The sequence below is a fragment of the Hirundo rustica genome, chromosome 7, assembly GCF_015227805.2.
Source record: "Hirundo rustica isolate bHirRus1 chromosome 7, bHirRus1.pri.v3, whole genome shotgun sequence".
Lineage (NCBI taxonomy): Eukaryota > Metazoa > Chordata > Aves > Passeriformes > Hirundinidae > Hirundo > Hirundo rustica.
In genome coordinates this window covers 35,719,050-35,737,134 of record NC_053456.1, presented here as the reverse complement: position 1 = coordinate 35,737,134, position 18,085 = coordinate 35,719,050, and the positions used below count along the sequence as shown (strand labels likewise).

The following is an 18,085-nucleotide window of genomic DNA, read 5'->3' as shown; positions in this document are numbered from 1 at the left end:
TCCCCTGGGCCTGCAGTTGGATTTCTGGGATAAGGTCTTTTTATTTATTTTATTAATGTTTATTTTTGGCATAGGATGTTACTTTTAACCTTTTCCATGCCACTGCATGCTGGGAAATGCTGCAGCTGAGATGCTGAATGCTGTGTGTTCAAGTGCTGCAGGAAAATTTGGTTTAGTTTTTAGTGAAGTTTTAATAAGTGTCTTTTTAAATAGATGTGACACTGTCACCAGCCCCAGACCTGTCTGGTGGGAGCCGAAGGAGCAGCTGAAGGTGTGTCAGGAGATGTTGAGGTTGGATTTTAGGAAAAGATTCTTCCCCCAGAGGATGGTGGGGCACTGACCAGGCTCCCCAGAGAAAGTTAGAAGTTAAAAGAAAAGACGGAGACACCATCCATCCCAGGAGGCTGTGAGGGTGCACCCACGGGAATCTGCTCACCGAGGCTTCCCTAAAGCTTTCTCCAGCTCCCAGCAAAGCCTGGGTAGGATTTGGGAAAGAAAAATGTAACCACTGTGGGGCCCTGATCCATGCAGCTGAATTTGTTGGGATGGGGGTAGCAGGCAGCATGTCCCCCGAGCTCGTAGGGATGGATTTGACCCCGCAGTGTTCCCTGTTCCTCGCAGGAGGAAAAAGCCAGTGTGAAAAGCAGGTGTGGGTGCCTTTGAGAAGCTGCAGGACGAGCTGCTGGCGCTGTCAGGGCGTGCTCTCGTCGCCCACTGGTTTCCTTCCCCCCACCATTCATTTCGGGTTCTGTTTGTGGCTTTGGGTAAACAGATGGGGCTGGGTTTTTCCCTGGTCTATATTTAACCCCAGGCTAAATTTAAAGCGCTTTCAGAGGCGTTTGCAGACCATTGTCTCGGTGATTTCTAAACAAATCTTGCCCCTTCCACCCTTTGTCTCCCCCCACTTACCCCTTTTATCCTCAGACAGCTTGAATTTGAGGGTTTGCTGGATACCTCTGCATTCAGATACATTTTGGGTTCATCCCCAGCTCCAAAACAGGGCTCCCATCCCAAATCCAGCTGCGGGGGGGCTTCATCCTTCAGTGTGTGTGTGTATCCCGACATCCAGGAGGGACAGACAGATCCAGGAGGGACAGACCGATCCGGGATGCTGCTGTCAGGAGAGGAAATACCTTTCCATTATCCCTCCTTTGTGTGTAGATTCTCGATGCCTTTTGGGGCCTCAGGGTTCGATGCAGAGGGGATTTTTCCAGCTGTTTCTTCACACAGCCACATCTGTCAGAGACCTTTAGCAGGAAGCTTCCCATCTCCTTATATAAATAGAGGGAGGGGGAGCATCCCTGCAAATTCCAGGCTTGTGGATATGTCAGTGAGAGCTGTCAGGGCTATAGGTGCCGTAATTAATATAAAATTCATTTGATGCTGGACCAGCAGGCAGGTGTTTCAAAACATATTCGTAGCCTATGCTTGGTTTTTTCCTACTTTGTGCAGTGCTGCCCGAGTAGGGGGGAACTTCGGGATGCCACAGTGGCTTGATTTTTTTTTTTTTTTTTTTTTTTTTAAACAAGATTGTGTACAAGAGTCGCCAGAATTGGTGAGGTGTGGGATCTCTAGAGAGAGGCACTGTGTGTTTGGGGTCTTGCCATGCCGCCTAGAAAAGCTGCAATACCAAATGGCATTAATGGGAAACTGGGTGGGTGGTGAATGGTGCCAGCCAAGGGGAGCATCCTTCCTCCCTTCCTTGCTTCCTGATGGAGCTTCCTGCTGGTTATTCCTTTGTCTTGCCCCTGGCAGCAGCTCCAGGTGCCCTCTTTTACGTGTCCCAGCTCTGGTAAGTTCAGCCTTGACTCGAAGCCTGGTTTCCCTGTGTTTATTCCCCGCCAAACCCCTTCCCCTTGGATTGCTCCCAGCAGGACCCGACAGGAGGCTCTCCTCGAAGCAGAAATGTTTGCACACAAGTTCTCCCTTCCCTTTTCTGGCTGCAGCCGGGTGCATCCCTTCCAGCCAGCCACATTCCTGGCATACCAGCCCTGGGGATGGCTTGGGAAGCATTTCAGGCAGGCTGGAGTATCTCCTGCTTAGGCTCTCCCCTGCAAATTTCCTCTTGCTGCATTCCAGAAAAGGGCACCGAATCCTTCAGGACTTGCTGTTCCCCCTCCCAGTGCTGGAGGAGACATCAGCTCTGTATTCCCACCTAAGGAATTTGGGTCTGGCTGTTATTTTCTGCTTGATTTCGTTTTCAAGCAGAGGGAAGAAAAAAAAAAAATTGCATGGGAGGGGGAGAAGGGAAGAACAGCGTTAGGAGTGGATGAAAATCCCTTTGTAAAGCAAGGGATTTGGATATAACTTTTAATTGAAAACTTTTATGTTTAAGACCTGTTGGTGTTTTGCAGCCAGGCTGGAGTTTTGTGGCACCTCTCAGGGAGCAGAAGGCAGGAGCTGAATCCAGAATTTCCAGGATGATCCTGGGTACGCCAGACAGCGTTCCTGCTCCCTGGTGCAAACCTGGAGTAGCAACTCATGGCTCAGGCTGCGCTCCAGCCGTGCCTTCAGCCTTCTCTGCTTGTCCTGGCCCATCTGGCCACTGTCCCAGCTCCAGAGGGACATGGATGACGTCAGGGGAGCTCTTGCCCATGCTTGCATCAGCCACGATGTTGGTGGTCAGAGTGTCCTGTGGGAACGGGCTCATTTTCCTCTTGGCTCCGGCAGGCTGATGCAGCTGCTCTTCCACAGGGGTTCTGGAAGTGTTTTTGCAAGTGCTTCTGGAAAAAAGGAGGAAAAACCCCTTTATTTTTATTGCATTCACTGCAGGAAGGAATGTTGCTCTGCCTGGTTGGCTGGGTGAGGGGAGAGATGCTGGGAGCAAGTGGGAAGAGCCAGTCCTCATCCTAGGAGATGCTGCAGTGGGAGAGAGGGATGGCCCATTTGAACAGGGAAAACGCCTGGTCCTGTGGGTCTTCTGTGCTCTCATAGCAGCCCAGTGCTTGGTGGTTTTATAATTGTATTACAGCAACGTGCAAATGCTTGGGAAATGGGGAGAAGGACCAGTTTGCCATCCTGGGAGCAGTGTATTCCCAAAAAACACTTAAAGGCCAGAGGGCTGCTTTGGATGGGGCTGTGTCCAGTGTTGTGCAGGACCAAGCTGTCCTTACTCTCCAAGGCTTTGTAGGCACAGCTGTGGTTCCTGGGAGCATCCAGGTTATGTTCCATGGTGGTTTAAGGAGAACGGGACAGGCTCTCCTCTTTCGGCACCGTGGGATCAGCGCATGGGTGGCACGGGGGAACCCAGAGCCTTTCTAACACCCTGGCCTTTGTCTGTCTCTCCTAGGCTGGTTCCCCGAGGTGACCCTGGGGTCCCCATCGCTGGCAGAGAGGCGATGGCCATGTAGTGCCCGCCGGGAGCGGAGATGGCGGCGCAGAGGATCCGGGCGGCCAACTCGGGAGGGCTCCCGCGGTGCAAGTCCGAGGGGACGCTCATCGACCTGGGCGAGGGCTTTGCTGAAACCGCGCTCTGCGACGTCAAAGGTGCGTGGGGATCATCCCCCTCCTCGTTTCAGGCCTGTCCTCATCCCCTCGGGAGGGCTCGGTGACAAACAAGTTCCTTCTCCCCAGTGCTGGGAGCCTGCAGGTTGCTCCTCCAATAATCCTTTATTTTTATTTTTTTTTTTCACCTTTTATTGCCTTTTCTTTTTTTTTTTTTCCCCTTCCTGCTGTGTTTTCCTTACCCAGCATAAAAGCTGTGGTCAGGTGGGAGGGGAATTGCTGTTCCCCCGGCAGGAGAACATCCCAAAGAAAAACTCCAGGTGGAAGCTGGAGAGCGCTGAGGGCCTTGAAAATAAACATGCACAAAGACGATTGTTTTTGCAGGTGTAGCACCTGAACATCAAACACTTGCTGCAAATTAGATAGGTTTTAATGCAAAAATAGGAACAGCTCCTCTTCTCCAAGGGGTTTCAGCACATCCCTGTTAACCCCTGCATCCCCAGCTGGAGGGACATGGGTGCAGCCACTTGCCTGTCTGATCTGACACCAAAAATGCTCCGTCCTGCAGGATGACTGAGTTAACAGCCGCTTCCAACCTAGCAGGCTGCCAAAATAATTCCAATTTAGAGTTTCTGTGTAGTTTTCCACTGGATGAATGTCCTTGTGCCTTTGCCTGCTGTCAGATGAGTTGTTCAGGATGTGTACAAAACTCTTCTCCTCCAAATACTCGAGCCCTAGGCTATATTTAAAGGCTTCTCTTTGCTCAGCTGTATCTTCCCTTGCCTTGTTATTTCCGTGGGTGAGAAGTGCTGCCAGCCTGCGAGTGGTGACTGCAGGCATGTGCAGACTGAGCTCCCATCCCTTTGTCTCTGGGATTTTAAGGGCTTCCTGTGTTTTCTAAACTCCCTTTTCCTCCCAGAGAGCTCTCGAGCCTGTTGAAGCAGGTGCTGTCCCAGTTCCCTTGCAGCTCCCTGTTAGTGAAAATCCAGCTTTCCTTGTTTTCTTCAGTCTGTCTAGGGAGACAGCACACGTTTAACCATTGATAGAGCATCATCTGCAGGTTGTTTTTAGCACTTCTTACAGAAACGTCCTGAAAATGAGAGCACAGCCAATAATTAGGGTGGCAGTGTAGGCTCAACCCAGCCTGGATGTAAATTGGGATGCCCTGGCAGAAAACTCTTCCACTGGCACTTCTGCAGGAGAGGTTGGAGATGCTGCCAGGACCAGAACAGCAGTGTGGGAGGGAGGTGCTGGGATTCTGTGAGGGTTCGAACTGGGTAACCTGTAGAACCGCAGAACGGTTTGATTTGGGAGGGACCTGGAGGCAGGGACACCTTCCACAAGCCCAGGTTACTTCAAGCCCCATCCCACCTGGCCTGGAACACTTCAAGGGATTTAGGGGCAGCCACAGTTCCTCTGGGAATGTTTGACATGTGCAGGAGAGGGGTTACAGCAGAGCAAGAGGGCTTTTAGCCTGGAGGGAGAGTTATCTTGTGTTTGGATGAACCCTTTAGGGAAGAGAGGTGTGAATGTACCAGAAATAGTGGAGTTTTCTTGAAAAAAATTTATGGAGAAAAATACCTTCAGGCTTGAGAAGTTGCCCAGGGAATTAGTGGACCTGGAAGTGTTCAGAAAACACATAGATGTGGCACTTGGGAATGCGGCTTGGTGGTGGACCGGGCAGTGCAAGGTTAATGGTTGGACTCCATGATCTTGGAGGCCTTTTCCAACTTTATTGATTCAGTGATTCCAAACTACCTCCATCACTTAAAACAGCATGGAGGGGTGACCTGGGATAAAGGATTCCAAGTCAGTGGTGACTCTGTTGTGCACCTCTCACAGTGCTGTCTCCTCCTTGCCTCTGCAGTGCCTTCTCCCAGTGCCTTGCTGGTGGACAATCCCACGTCCTTTGGAAACGCGAAGGAAGTTGTAGCAATCAAGGATTACTGTCCCACAAATTTCACCACCTTGAAGTTCTCCAAGGGGGACCACCTGTACGTGCTGGACACGTCGGGAGGGGAGTGGTGGTACGCCCACAACACCACGGAGATGGGCTACATCCCATCCTCCTACGTGCAGCCCGTGAACTACCGCAACTCCTCCCTCACGGACAGCGGGATGATCGACAATCTGCTGGAGAGCCCCGACGAGGGTGTCAAGGAGCTGGACCTGCTCGGGGAATGGACTGATGTAAAGAGGAACTCTGCCAAATCCTACCACAACAACCCCTTCCTGAACGGAGTGCAGACCAACCCGTTCCTGAACGGGAATTTGCAAGCAGCGCCCGGCTCGGACAAAGAGTCTGACTCCAGTGCTGCCGTGGATTTGTTGCTCTTTGACACAGGGGCTCCCACTTCGGCTCTTCCCAGTTCAGCTGCCAACAGCAGCCTGGGGAACCTTTTTGACGAGTTTCCCTCCGCAAACAGGCTGGATGTGGAACAGCCCGTGAGAAGGGACAACCCCTTCTTCCGAAGCAAGCGTTCCTACAGCTTGTCCGAGCTGTCTGTCCTCCAGGCCAAGTCAGACGCGCCGGCATCGTCGTGTTTCTTCAGTGGTTTGAAGTCTCCCACCCCTGAGCAGTTCCAGAGCAGGGAGGATTTTAGGACAGCGTGGCTGAACCATAGGAAGCTGGCTCGGTCTTGCCATGACTTGGATTTGCTTGGCCAAAATCCTGGCTGGGGTCAGACGCAACCGGTGGAGACCAACATTGTGTGCAAGCTGGACAGCTCCGGCGGGGCCGTGCAGCTGCCGGACACCAACATCAGCATCCGCGTGCCCGAGGGCCACGTGTGCCCCGGGGAAACGCAGCAGATCTCTATGAAGGCCATGCTGGACCCGCCGCTGGAGCTGAACAGCGACAAGTGCAGCACCATCAGCCCTGTCCTGCAGATCAAGCTCAGCAACATGGAGGTGAAGACCTTCATCATCTTGGAGATGAAGGTGTCGGCGGAGGTCAAGAACGACACCACGAGCAAGAGCCTGGTGGGGCTGCAGTGCCTACGCAGTGACGTAAAAGAGGGGCCATACACACCGATGCAGCTGAGCTATTCCTACGGGGACACGATCCAGGTGCAGCTGGAGAACCTGGAGCCCTGCATGTACATTGCGGCCGTGGCACAGGGCCAGAACATCCTCTACCCTTACACCGTGTGGGATTACATCAGCAAGAAGATCACGGTGGGCGTCTACGGCCCCAAGCACATCCACCCTTCCTTCAAGACCGTGGTGGCCGTGTTCGGCCACGAGTGTGCGCCCAAGACCCTGCTGGTCAACGAGGTCACCAGGCAGTCCCACAGCCCGGCTCCCGTCGCCCTCCAGCTCTGGGGGAAGCACCAGTTTGCCCTCTCCCGTCCCCAGGACCTCAAGCTCTGCATGTTCTCTAACATGACCAACTATGAGGTGAAGGCCAGCGAGCAAGCCAAGATCGTCCGGGGCTTCCAGATGAAGCTGGGCAAGGTCAGCCGCCTCATCTTCCCGATCGCGTCCCACGATCCCAACGAGCTCTCGGACTTTACGCTGAGGATACAAGTCAAGGATGACCAGGATGCCATTCTGACCCAGTTCTGCGTCCAGACGCCGCAGCCGCCTCCAAAAAGCGCCATCAAACCCGCGGGGCAGAGGCGGTTCCTCAAGAAGAACGAGGTGGGGAAGATCATCCTCTCCCCTCTGGCTGCCACCGCCAAGTATCCGGTTTTTCAGGACCGGCCGGTGTTGAGCCTGAAGTACGGGAAGCTGCTGAAGACAGTGGTGAGGCAGAGCAAGAACCACTATTTGCTGGAGTACAAGAAGGGAGATGTCATAGCCCTCCTCAGTGAGGAGAAGGTCAGGTTGAAAGGCCAGCTGTGGACCAAGGAGTGGTACATCGGCTACTACCAGGGGAAAATCGGCCTTGTGCACACCAAAAACGTGCTGGTGGTCGGGAAGGTCAGACCCAGCTACTTCTCCGGACCGGATCTCACCACCAGCCTGCTGCTGGAGCAGATCCTGAGGCCCTGCAAGTTCCTGACCTACATCTACGCCTCGGTGAGGACTCTGCTGATGGAGAACCTCAGCAGCTGGCGCTCCTTCGCCGACGCCCTGGGCTACCTGAACTTGCCGCTCACGTTTTTCTGCCGGGCGGAGCTGGACAGCGAGCCAGAACGAGTGGCCTCCGTCCTGGAGAAGCTGAAGGAAGATTGCAACAACGTGGAGAATAAGGAGAGGAAATCCTTCCAGAAGGAGCTGATGACGGTGAGTCTGAGGCCTGGCGAAGTGGGGGCTTCATTCCTGGCTCTGCAGGGAGGGCAGGGGAGGTAGAAGTTTCTTAATTCAGTCTTTAGAGGATGAAGTCCGTCTTGAAGGTCTTTTGAAGGCTGCTGGGCAGCGTCAGGTGGGAGTCCAGCACTGTGGTTGATGGGCTCTTGGTTTAGTGGGATCATGGCAATAATGAGTACTTGGAGAACTAAGGTACTTGGAATTCCCGAAATCACACAATGGCTTGGGTTGAAAGAAACCTCAAAGCTCACCCAGTTCCACCCCCTGCCATGGGCAAGGACACTTTCCACTGTCCCAGGTCACTCCAAGCCCTGTCCAGCCTGGTCTGGAACACTTCCAGGGATAAGGAACTTTTTTTTTTTTTTTTTTGAGTAGCATCTAAATCAAGGGTACCTCTGAGTTGGAATGTTTTATACATTGCAAATGGAAATGTGTGACTTGCTCCTTCTCCTGGAAGGAATCTGGGAGGAGTGCTGCCTGCCGGTATTTCTAGGATGCTGTTAGCAAGTAAATCCTTCATGAAATATCATCTCCATGATCATTTCTAGCATTTCATAGGATGTGAGCCAAAGAAAATACAGGGCAAAACGTCTGGAAGAGATTTGCAGCTCTCTCCCTTTCCGTGCTCTCCCACAGGAGCAGAACAACTGAGTTACGGAGAACAGGATGGTTTAAAATGTCAATTGGATTAAGGAATAGTGGCGGCCTTGTGTGGCAAAATGAAATTATGGGAAAAAGGGACTGGGGCTGAATGAATGAGTTCAGTTCCCACACGCCTTTTAGGGAGAAGGGGGAAATTTAAGGATGGAGTAGAAGGTGTCCATGGTTATTCATGGAAATATCGTCCACAGAGTTCCTGTGCCCGGGTACCACTTTGGGGCCTGTGGGGGGGTGTTTCAGCTTTGACTTTCAGCTCGCAGGTGGTGCCACCAACGCTGCTTCTGCTGCAGGGTTCTCCTGGCCATCAGTGACACCTTCCTCACTGAGGGTTGGAAAATCCCCCCTCCGGCTCCCTGTTTCCTCCCAGGGAGGGTTTGTTCCTTTAATCATCAGGCTCAGTGAATGTCAGGATGAAATTAGTGCTGCTGTTGCTGGATGCTTCCCGGAGCTTTGTGCTGTTTGCTTTACGTGTTTGCAAATCCCGTAGGTGTTGCTTTTATCTATCCCGTTGTTTTCAGGGATCCCAGACAGTCTGCAGGTCATGGAGAATCCTCACTGGGGAGACAAAGGGAAAGATAAGGCTCTGGGAGCTGCTGACTCAAGAGGAGGGCTGGGAGCCGCAGGAAAACAATGTGCTCCCCTGTGGCTGCCGGGAGAGCAGAGTCCCAGGGCAGGTTTTATTCTCCTTGTTTCTCTAATCCTGCTCTCTGTGAGGCTGAGCCTGTGGATAAAGGATGAGCTCCCTTCTTGGTGGAACTCGATGCTGCTTCCAAACCCCTGGCTGCCGTCAAATCCTCCTTAGCCTATGGAGAAATTAGATTGAGCCTGTTGAAGGAAGAAAATAATGATGTTTCAGGGGATGGCAGTGGAGCAGTAATGGATTTTATTGTGTTTAAATCTGATTTGATTTGTAACAAATGGACTGGCTTTCTGGCAAGAGGTACCAGCTGCACTAAGCTCCAGTGTGGCCATTTCAGCTGAGAGTTGGTTGTCTCCCCTCAAAAGGACTGGAAAGGGAGAAGTGGAAGCAGGTTTATCCGTGTTGAGTACACAAAATGCCAGTGGCAGAGTCGTGCACCAGCAGCCAAGCAAGGAAAAGCCTGGTCATGATGACTGGTTAATCAGTAATCTGCCTTTAATTACTATTTTTCTAATCAGGCACTAGCACTGGAGTGTGAAGGTAATTCAGGGGGATGTGGCTCAGGAATTACTCAGCGGAGAGGGAGAGCTCTCCCTCCTTCCTCTCTGCCTGGTGGAAGCAGGCAGCACATGGATGGCTTGGATAAAAAAGCTGGGCACGCGTTCAAGAAGATTTCATTGCCCCTGGTGCAAGGCCCATGGGGTTAGACCTGCCCCGAGACACAGCATTTCTCCCTCTCTGGCTGCCAGAGAGACTCTCATTTATCATCTTTCCAACAGACACTACTGTTGGGAAAAACACAGGTCTGCTGGGAATGGCCCCTGGCACGGCAGCAGGGAGCTGTGCAGAGGAAACTATGAGCTTGTTCTTCTCCAGGCTACTTGTAAAGGTCACACAGGAGATGAGCTTGGGATATTTTTTTCCCCTCCCATTGTTTTGTTTGCTCTGACTCCCGGTATCCAGGTATCCATGTGCTGCCTGTCTCCTGCCAAGAGTTTCTGCTTTTCCCTGGTGTGTGCAGGCCTCAGAGAGCCGCTGGGAGGCTGTAGCTGTCCTGAAGTCCTGCAGGTCAGGGTGTCCATAGCTTTGGGTTGGAAGGGACCTTAAAGCCCATCCCTTTCCAGCCCCTGCCGTGGGGAGGGACACCTTCCACTATCCCAGGTTGCTCCCAGCCCTGTTTCATCCTGGCCTTGGACACTTCCAGGGATGTGAAGCCACATCTCAGAGCAACCTGTGCCACGGCCTCAGCACCCTCAGCATGCTGAGATCCAGCTGGGCATTATGTCCAAGGGAATTACCCCATTGAGGCAGTGCATGACTGTACGAGGTAAAAGAAAAAAATGTGTATTTAAGGCTGAGCGTGTGTATTTTAAACATATGAGATGATTTTGGATGTGGTGACAGCCAAAGCGGTGAGTGAAAGAAATGTTTGATGCCTAAACAAGGGTTACTTTGGGGAACACTTGTACAGAGCCAGCTTTTTTGGGTCAAAACCTGACCTGTATCCTAGAGAGGATGATGAGCCCGTGCATGAACATCCTCTCACCCCATGGGTCTCATGGTCTCCTTGGGGACTTTATCCCCCAGGTTTGAGGAAGTCTCAGGGGGAGACTGTTTTCCACCACAATGATGCTTTCCTTCATTAGGAAATGGGGTTCTGCATTTCAAAGCTGGGATGTAAATTCAGCCTCCCCTGGATGCCTTTCAAGTTGAGGTGTTCCTGCTTTGAACTGGGATTTGAATATCAAACACCCTCTTTGCTCTTTGCTGGGCTGGCTGAGCCGGTTCCCAGCTGCTCTCAGGGGAATAAATAAATATTCCTGAGGGCTCTGGCAAAGCACAGCCCGGGTCACACCTGGGTGATGAGGGATGGAGACGCACTGAGTGGACCCTGCTATCCTTGGGAGGCTTGTCCAGGGCAAGGGAGGAGGATGGAAAAAATTGTAGCATAATCCCACTGGAGGATTAAGTCTGCTGAGCTAATCCCAGTGTCTCGCCGTTTCCAGTAACATTCCCCCTCTGGCTGCCACCTCGGTGTCTGTGATGCCTTGCACCCCATCCCCACGTGGCTCTGGTGCTGTCCCCAAGTCCTGTCACCTCTGCTCGTGTGATTGGAGCTGCCAGGGCACAGCAAGTGGTTTTGGAGTTAACATCCCTAGATTTTAGAGTTAACCTGCCGCGCTCCAGACCAATGCGTCTCTCCCAGAGTCGTTCTGAGTGGTTTTGCAGTTCTTGATGAGGGGGCCTCCGAGGTGTTTTCCTTGCTGCTGTTTTTATGTTCAACTGGAGGAGCAGAAGGAGCAGGAGAATCCACCTCCTGCAGCAAAGGGGCAGGAAGAATCCATCTCCTGCAGCTCCATCCTTCTTAACCCTCCAGTGCTGCCTTTGACTTTGGGCAGGAGATGAGAGCAGCTCCTTCACCCTGCTCTCCTAAATGCCAGGTCGACGTGGGGTTGGGATCCAGCTGCCTGGAAAGGCAGGTTTGAGGGTGTTCAGTCTGCCCCTGCCTTAGGGCCCTCCAGATCCCTCACCTGCAGAGGGTGGTGGATCCATGGGCTGTAGGAGAGGAGGCGGTTCTGGCGCAGGCGTGTGAGATCTAAATGCTTCTTAATGCCTTTTTGCAAAACCAAGTGAGTGCTTTTTTCGATGGGTTTTCCTTGCTTGTTTAACAAGGGGGTTTATGGCCTCCCTGGCTCCCACAGGAAGCCGGTGTCAGCACTTTGGAGGAGCAGGCACGTGCTGTGCTGCAGCTGTGATTAGAACCCAGCTCAGCTTTAAGCTGGGAGCAGATAAGGGGAAAATCAACGTGCATTTGCTTTGCAAATCGCTGGAGTGTTTTCAGATGTTCCCATCTTCCCCAGCTGTCCCCAGTGCAGTCTCTAGTGGGAGGATTTAACCCTTCTTTGCCCCAGAGACAAACCTGGATGTGCCCAGGCCCCTGTGTTGGGAGAGGATGTCAGGACCCACGGGGGCGGAGAGGTGGATTCTGGCCACATGGGGAACCACCTTATCCTTATGACTTCCATAAGAACCATCCCTGAGCTGCTCTGAAGGGTCTGTTTGCTTGATTGCCATTTTTAATCACATCAACCCCCCTCCTGAGGTTCAGGGTGGGAAATGCCCAAGGTCTGGGGTTGCTGCTGCTGGGACTGTTGTGGTCCAGAGGCTCTGGCAGAGGCTGTGGGAGCCCTGGGGAGTAGGATGATGATCCAATCCTGGCAGACAGATCCCATCCTCTGAGACTGAACACTGCCATTAAACCCTTCCTTTCCCAGGGCTGCACTGGGGGTTTTCCCCTGCTGCAGCTTCATCCCGCTCTGAGAGGCTTTTAATGTGATTTTACACTTTAAGGCAGGAGATAACCCTATTCCAACCTTTTTTACCTGGCTAAGTCACTCCTACCTAGAAAACCCAGACTGGTGCAGTTGCTCTTTCCACTTCAGAACCATTTGTGGAAAATCTCCCTTTTAGGACAGTAAAAGATACAGGATGAGGAGGATAAGAAGAACATCCCAAGCTGAGCAATGGTCCTGTAGTGCTGTAGTCTTCACCTGGGTCTCACCCCATTCCACCCCCTCACGGGGCTGATGTCTAGGTCCTATCCCAAAATGTCCTGGTTTTCCCTTGCCCACTGCTCCTGCAGCTCTGGGATGGAGTCTGGATTAGTTCTCTTGATTAAAAGCATCTGTTGTCCTCAGCCCCTGGGATGCTTTAAACTGCTTAAGGTGGGGCCTGGACATCTTGGGAGGGGTTGCCTGGGGAATGAGGCCGCGAACCCCATCCCGGAGGGGTCAGAGCGCTTTGTGCAGTTCATGGGATTATTCTCTTGCCAAGCCTGGTGGCCTAATTTCCCCAGCTGTCACTAAAAAGGCGGCGGGAGGATTTTTGGGACGCTCTTGGGGCGGGGTTCGCCAGCCGGCCGCTCACCCCCGGCCTTGACCGCCTGCTTGCTTTCTCCACCCGTGTCCTCTCCAGGCCCTGCTGAAGATGGACTGCCAGGGGCTCGTGGTGCGGCTGGTCCAGGACTTTGTGCTGCTGACCACGGCCGTGGAGGTGGCCCAGCGCTGGCGGGAGCTGGCCGAGAAGCTGGCCAAGGTGTCCAAGCAGCAGATGGACGCCTACGAGGCCCCGCACCGCGACAAGACGGGCGCGGTGGACAGCGAGGTGAGAGCGGGCGCGCCCGGGCCTCGGGAAAGGCCTCGGGAAAGGCCTCGGGGACGTCCCCACCGCGCTGCCGGCCCCACCGCGTCAGTGGCTGGGCCCGGCGGTCTTCGAGGCCTCTCCAGCCCAAACCATTCCGTGTTCCTGTGGGGATGCCTCCAGAACGCGCTCTTGTCGGAGGGTCACAGGGATCTGAGGGTGCTGGGGGCGGCTGTTTTCCCAGGAACGTGCTTGTTCTGGGATGCTGGCTTGTTGCGTACAGGTAAGAATTACTGGATTTCTCCGAGAGCCAGGTGTGTTTAGCTCTGCGAGGGTTCAGCACCTCTGAGGGTGTCCAGCACCTCGCAGAAAATGGCTTAAAATAACAAGCGAGACGGTATGATCAAGCGTGTCTTGAAAAAGCAAAAAGGTTTTAATAAAAGAAGAAAATAAAGGAGCAGAGCCGCTCACGGTGTAGGGACAGGTCCCACACACCTGCTATAACGCCCCGAAAATGCGCTGAGAAGCCTCGTGCTCTCTCTTAAGTATTGGGCGATTTGGGTGGGGTTTTTTTGGCAAACAGCCCAATAGGGAATTGCTGCTTTTCTGAGGAACAGGTAAAGAGAGTTATCAGTGGTTTTGTCTTGTCATTGAGCCAATTACTGCCGGGAGAGCAAAGGAACTTGTAGTGGTTTTCCCTTTAAAGTCCTAAAGTGAAACTGGAACCTTTTTCTTTATATAGAAAACATCTACCTGGTTCAGTGCTACATTGAATCTTATAAAAAAAAAGCTTTATAAAATCAGGCCTTAAACCTGTCACTTCTTCTAAGTAGAGATCAGCAGCTAGCTAAATTCCCGTGTGAAAGAATCTCGACAATGAAAGTCAGTTAACACAACAGTTTATTCTTGTGAGAGAAATAAGTTTGCCGCCTGCATAAACAATAAACCTATCCCGTGAGAATCAGTGAAAAAATATGTAAACAATCCGAGAACAGCGAGATTTGATAAGCAGGTAAAATGCTGTTTACTAACCAGTGAATTAAGGGACGAGAAAATTACTAGCCTATTGGAGCTGAACGTGAGAAAACTGTATGAAATTGAGTTGTGTGAATGAAAAATTGGCTTTTCTTCATGGCGAAGCTGAGTCCTGTCTGCTTTATCACTGCAACGCTGGCTGAGCTCTGATCCCCTCCCACCTGTCCCCCCCTCTCCCCAGGCCATGTGGAAGCCGGCGTACGACTTCCTGCTCACCTGGAGCGGCCAGATGGGGGACAGCTACAGGGATGTCATCCAGGAGCTGCACACGGGGCTGGACAAGATGAAGAACCCCATCACCAAGCGCTGGAAGCACCTCACGGGCACCCTGATCCTCGTCAACTCCTTGGACATGCTGCGGGCAGCTGCCTTCAGCCCCCAGGACCACGAGGATTTTGCCATCTAGCCCGTGTTTGTCCACTTCTCCTTGGCTGGGAATTTTTTTTCCCCCTGTGCTGTTTTTTCCTCCTCCACCTCCCTTTTCTCGAGCAGTTGACTATAAAGAGAAGGGAGTGGAGGTGGCTCTCCCCTGGGTTTGAAGAGGCCAAAGTTTGCGAGCTCTCCGCCAGGACTGGAAATCAGCAGGAGATATCCCACCTTGATGGGAATTCATCTGGAAGAGGACGGCTTTTCATCCAGTTAAACTATTTCTTACTAAAAAAAAAAAAAAACACAACACTTTCAAGAGGGCAAGAGGTGGGGAGGGGTCCCAAAAGAGGTCACGTTTTCTAGGCATTTACAAATAAAAGTCTAATTTTTGTAACGAGCAGTAAAAGTTGTCGCCACTTTGGGGAGGGGAGGGGTGGGGGAAGCTGTGGCTGGTTTTAGGTGGTGGAAACTGCTTTGAAATGATGGGGTTTGAGACAAATACGAGTCCTGTAAATAAGTATTTTACGAGGAAGCACAGTAAGTGCCCTTTCCTCTCACCACAGGCAGGTTTTGGGCTGCCAGATGTGACTAAAGCACCATAAGGAACTTGGGCTTTCCCCAAATTCGGGATGTGCTCAGCCCAAGCAGCACCTTGCACCGAAAAAGCCTTTTTTAGTTTTTTGTTTTTGTTTTTTTAAAATTTTTATTCACAGGCCCTGTGAGCATTTTGGTTGATTTTTGGGGTTATTTTCATGTCTCTGCAGATGTGGATTTTCCTGTTTGTGGCCAGGGAGTTGCCTGTTCCTGTCTTTTAACCAGGTGGAACTTCTTCCCACCTGGATGTGGTACAGGACACCTCTGGAAGAAGCTGGAGGTTTGGGGCTTGCCAGAGACCTGAGGAGATGGATCAGGAAAATGGTGAGAGGGAATCAAACTGCCCAGGTGCTCCTGCCCTGGGGAAGAGGCCAGAAAGGGGGAGGAAATTGTTGCCATCCAGATAATCCCTTTAAAGGCCAAAAAAAAAAAAAAAAAAGAAAAAGGAAGAGAGAATCTTTCTCCTAATTCGAATTCTGAGCTCACTGGGGATGTCTCAGGTGCTCTTTGTCATTGATTTCTAATTCTTCAAGGCTCCTCAAATCCAGTTTAACTTGTAAATAATCTTTGCTATAAACCTGGTGCCAAAAACCTCAGTATTTGTGTCACCCAGTGCCCGTATCATTTTTCGCCTGTTCCTTTTAAATCTGAGTTTTTTGAATGACTTCCTTTCCTCCTCCTGCTCCTCAGCCTTCAGATATTTCACCTGGGAGGGAAATAGTTTTGCACAGAAAAGATCATTTTAAGTGCAAAGGCTCCTTTTAGTGAAAAGCTGCCACCAGAGGATGTGTAAATGTTCTTAAAGGATTTTTTTTTTCCTTTTTAGGTTAATTAAAAAAAAAATAACAGAAGAAAAAGAGTAGGCAAGGCATCTGGTGGAGGGAATGGTGTCTTTTCCTCTTCTCAAAATCCCATCCCCAGAAGTGACCGCTGTCTATGGACCCCTCAACAGCACCATAAATTTCTCCTCTGGGGCTTTAAGGGGTTCCCTGTGCAACACCCCATAGCCCAGAGGATCTGTCAGCAGCCCAGCCCCATTCCCTCTCCCTGAGGCACTCATTTATTGCATGCAGGAGCTAAAATCCCTGTTGCAGTGAGGGTGCCCTCCAGGTGCAGGCAGCAGGATGCCTTTCCCCAGGGGTTTTACCCAAGTCTGGGGTTTTACCCAAATCTGGGCTTTCCCCCTTCTCCTGGCAGGCTCCAGGGCTCTGCAGAGGGCTGTGCTGGGGGAGTGGCAGCAGCAGGTGAGGGCAGGGGTTTGAGGCTCCCCTGATCCATGAATAATCCCAGGGTTTTTTTCACCCCCCCCTTGGTTTTTCTATCTACCTCAAGTACTCTGAATACCCACCTTGGCTGCCTCAAACACTCTGGGCTCAGCTCCTCACCACCTGTGCCCTCCCCCGTCCCTTGGGACCACGGCCAGCACGTTTTGGGGCCCATGGGGTGAAGCTGCGTTATTTTCTCCCCATTTCTGGTCTGAAATCCAGTCCTTCCTCCCGTGCTGGGGCTGGGAATGTGTTCCTCACATGCCTTCTGAACGAAATCTCAAGGCCTTCTCCTAAAAATCTGTCTGGGCTTTGCTTTGCCACCCTTGTGCAGTAACTGGGTTTTGTTCCTATTGTTAATGGTCCTTTTTTTAAAGAAAAGGGCGTTTTTGGGAGAAAAAAAAATCCAATTAAAGCTGTTACTCTCCAGTGCTGTTGGTTAGATGTCATCTGCTGTTGTCTCTTCATCCCAAAGCAGAGTGGAATTAATTTAGTGGGGTTTCCACTCTGCCAACACCCAGAGCCAATGGCCCTGAATCCTGTTTCCTCCCCTCAGTGTTTCCATCCCACTGTCTCCAGGGGAAAAGTGGCTGGAAACAGTTTCACCTCCCAGACTGCTCCTTATGCTCAGGCTCTAGATAAGGAACTTCCTGAAGTGGGACAAGATGGGGTTGGAGGATTTCTTTTGGCACGGAGGGAGTTTCCTGGTTGTTTTCTGGCTGGGGAAAATGCCCTTGCGTTTAGCCAAGGCTGTTGTGGTGCTCCCAGTCCCACTGGAGGTCAGATCCCAAGCCAGGGAAGGGAAATATTTGGGTTTTTGCTGGGGCTCTCAGGCCCGTCCTGCCTTGTCCCAGCTCTGTGGGATGGACACAGGTGATGCCCCACCATGGATACCCTGCTCTGGAAAATAGGGACACCAGCCAGATGATTCAGGGAGTTCTCCCTTGGCTTATTCCCTGCTGCCTGGCTCCCTGGAATATTTCAGCTTCAAGGAAAGAAAGGATTCGGCTTTTTATTCCTCAGGGAACAAAATGCTTCAGCGTGAATCACCTTGCAAATGCATCCCCTCAGCATTTTCTCCTCTGCTTCAGCTATCACAAGTCAGGGATCATCTTCTGTGGGCTCATCCAGCACCAAAAGGTCGGAGGAGAGGTGTCAGGAGGGGGAAAGGAGAGGAAAGTCACCCCATGGTTATTGGGGTCTCCACGCAAAGCGTGGTTTGCAGGGAAATCTGGAGCCTGTGGTGAAAGACCCTGAAGCTCTCTGGGTGTTTGTTTTCATCCCTACAAATCCCTGCTGGAAAAGACTGGATTTGCCTCCTTCCCAGCTCTTCATTGAAAGCCTGTTGAGGATGAACAGGACGTGATGTGAGGAGCAGGCTGCGAGTGCTTAGAGGAGCAGGGTTGCTCCTAAGCCTTCCCCAGGTTTTTCTCTTGCCACCAACCCCCCACCCCTCCCCAGGGCTGTCTCCTGCATCCAGCCTCCTCTGGGGGCCATATTCCCAGGCCATGTGGAGGCTTGATGGTTTGTTTTGTGGAAAACCGTGGTAGAAACACCTTCAGTGAGGATCTCAATGGATCCCTTGGAATCCTGTCCTGGGTGCTGGGATTTGCTGGCATTCAGAGCACATCAGGCTCAGCTGTCCTGTTCCAGGCTTGGGTTTCCTTGTTTGCTGGATCCTTTT

The 18,085-nt window shown here is 51.9% G+C and overlaps 1 protein-coding gene across 1 annotated transcript in view; it reads left to right on the top strand.

Moving 5' to 3' along the window:
- Positions 1-14,933, top strand: part of SH3BP4 (SH3 domain binding protein 4) — a 33,526-nt gene extending 18,593 nt beyond the window's left edge. Inside the window, exons 2-5 of the mRNA XM_040069533.1 lie at positions 3,290-3,486; positions 5,312-7,674; positions 12,974-13,162; positions 14,355-14,933. Of these exons, the coding sequence (XP_039925467.1) occupies positions 3,369-3,486; positions 5,312-7,674; positions 12,974-13,162; positions 14,355-14,579 (2,895 nt within the window). The 5' untranslated portion in view covers positions 3,290-3,368 and the 3' untranslated portion in view covers positions 14,580-14,933. The remainder of the gene's footprint in view (positions 1-3,289; positions 3,487-5,311; positions 7,675-12,973; positions 13,163-14,354) is intronic.
- Positions 14,934-18,085: the final 3,152 nt, after the last annotated feature.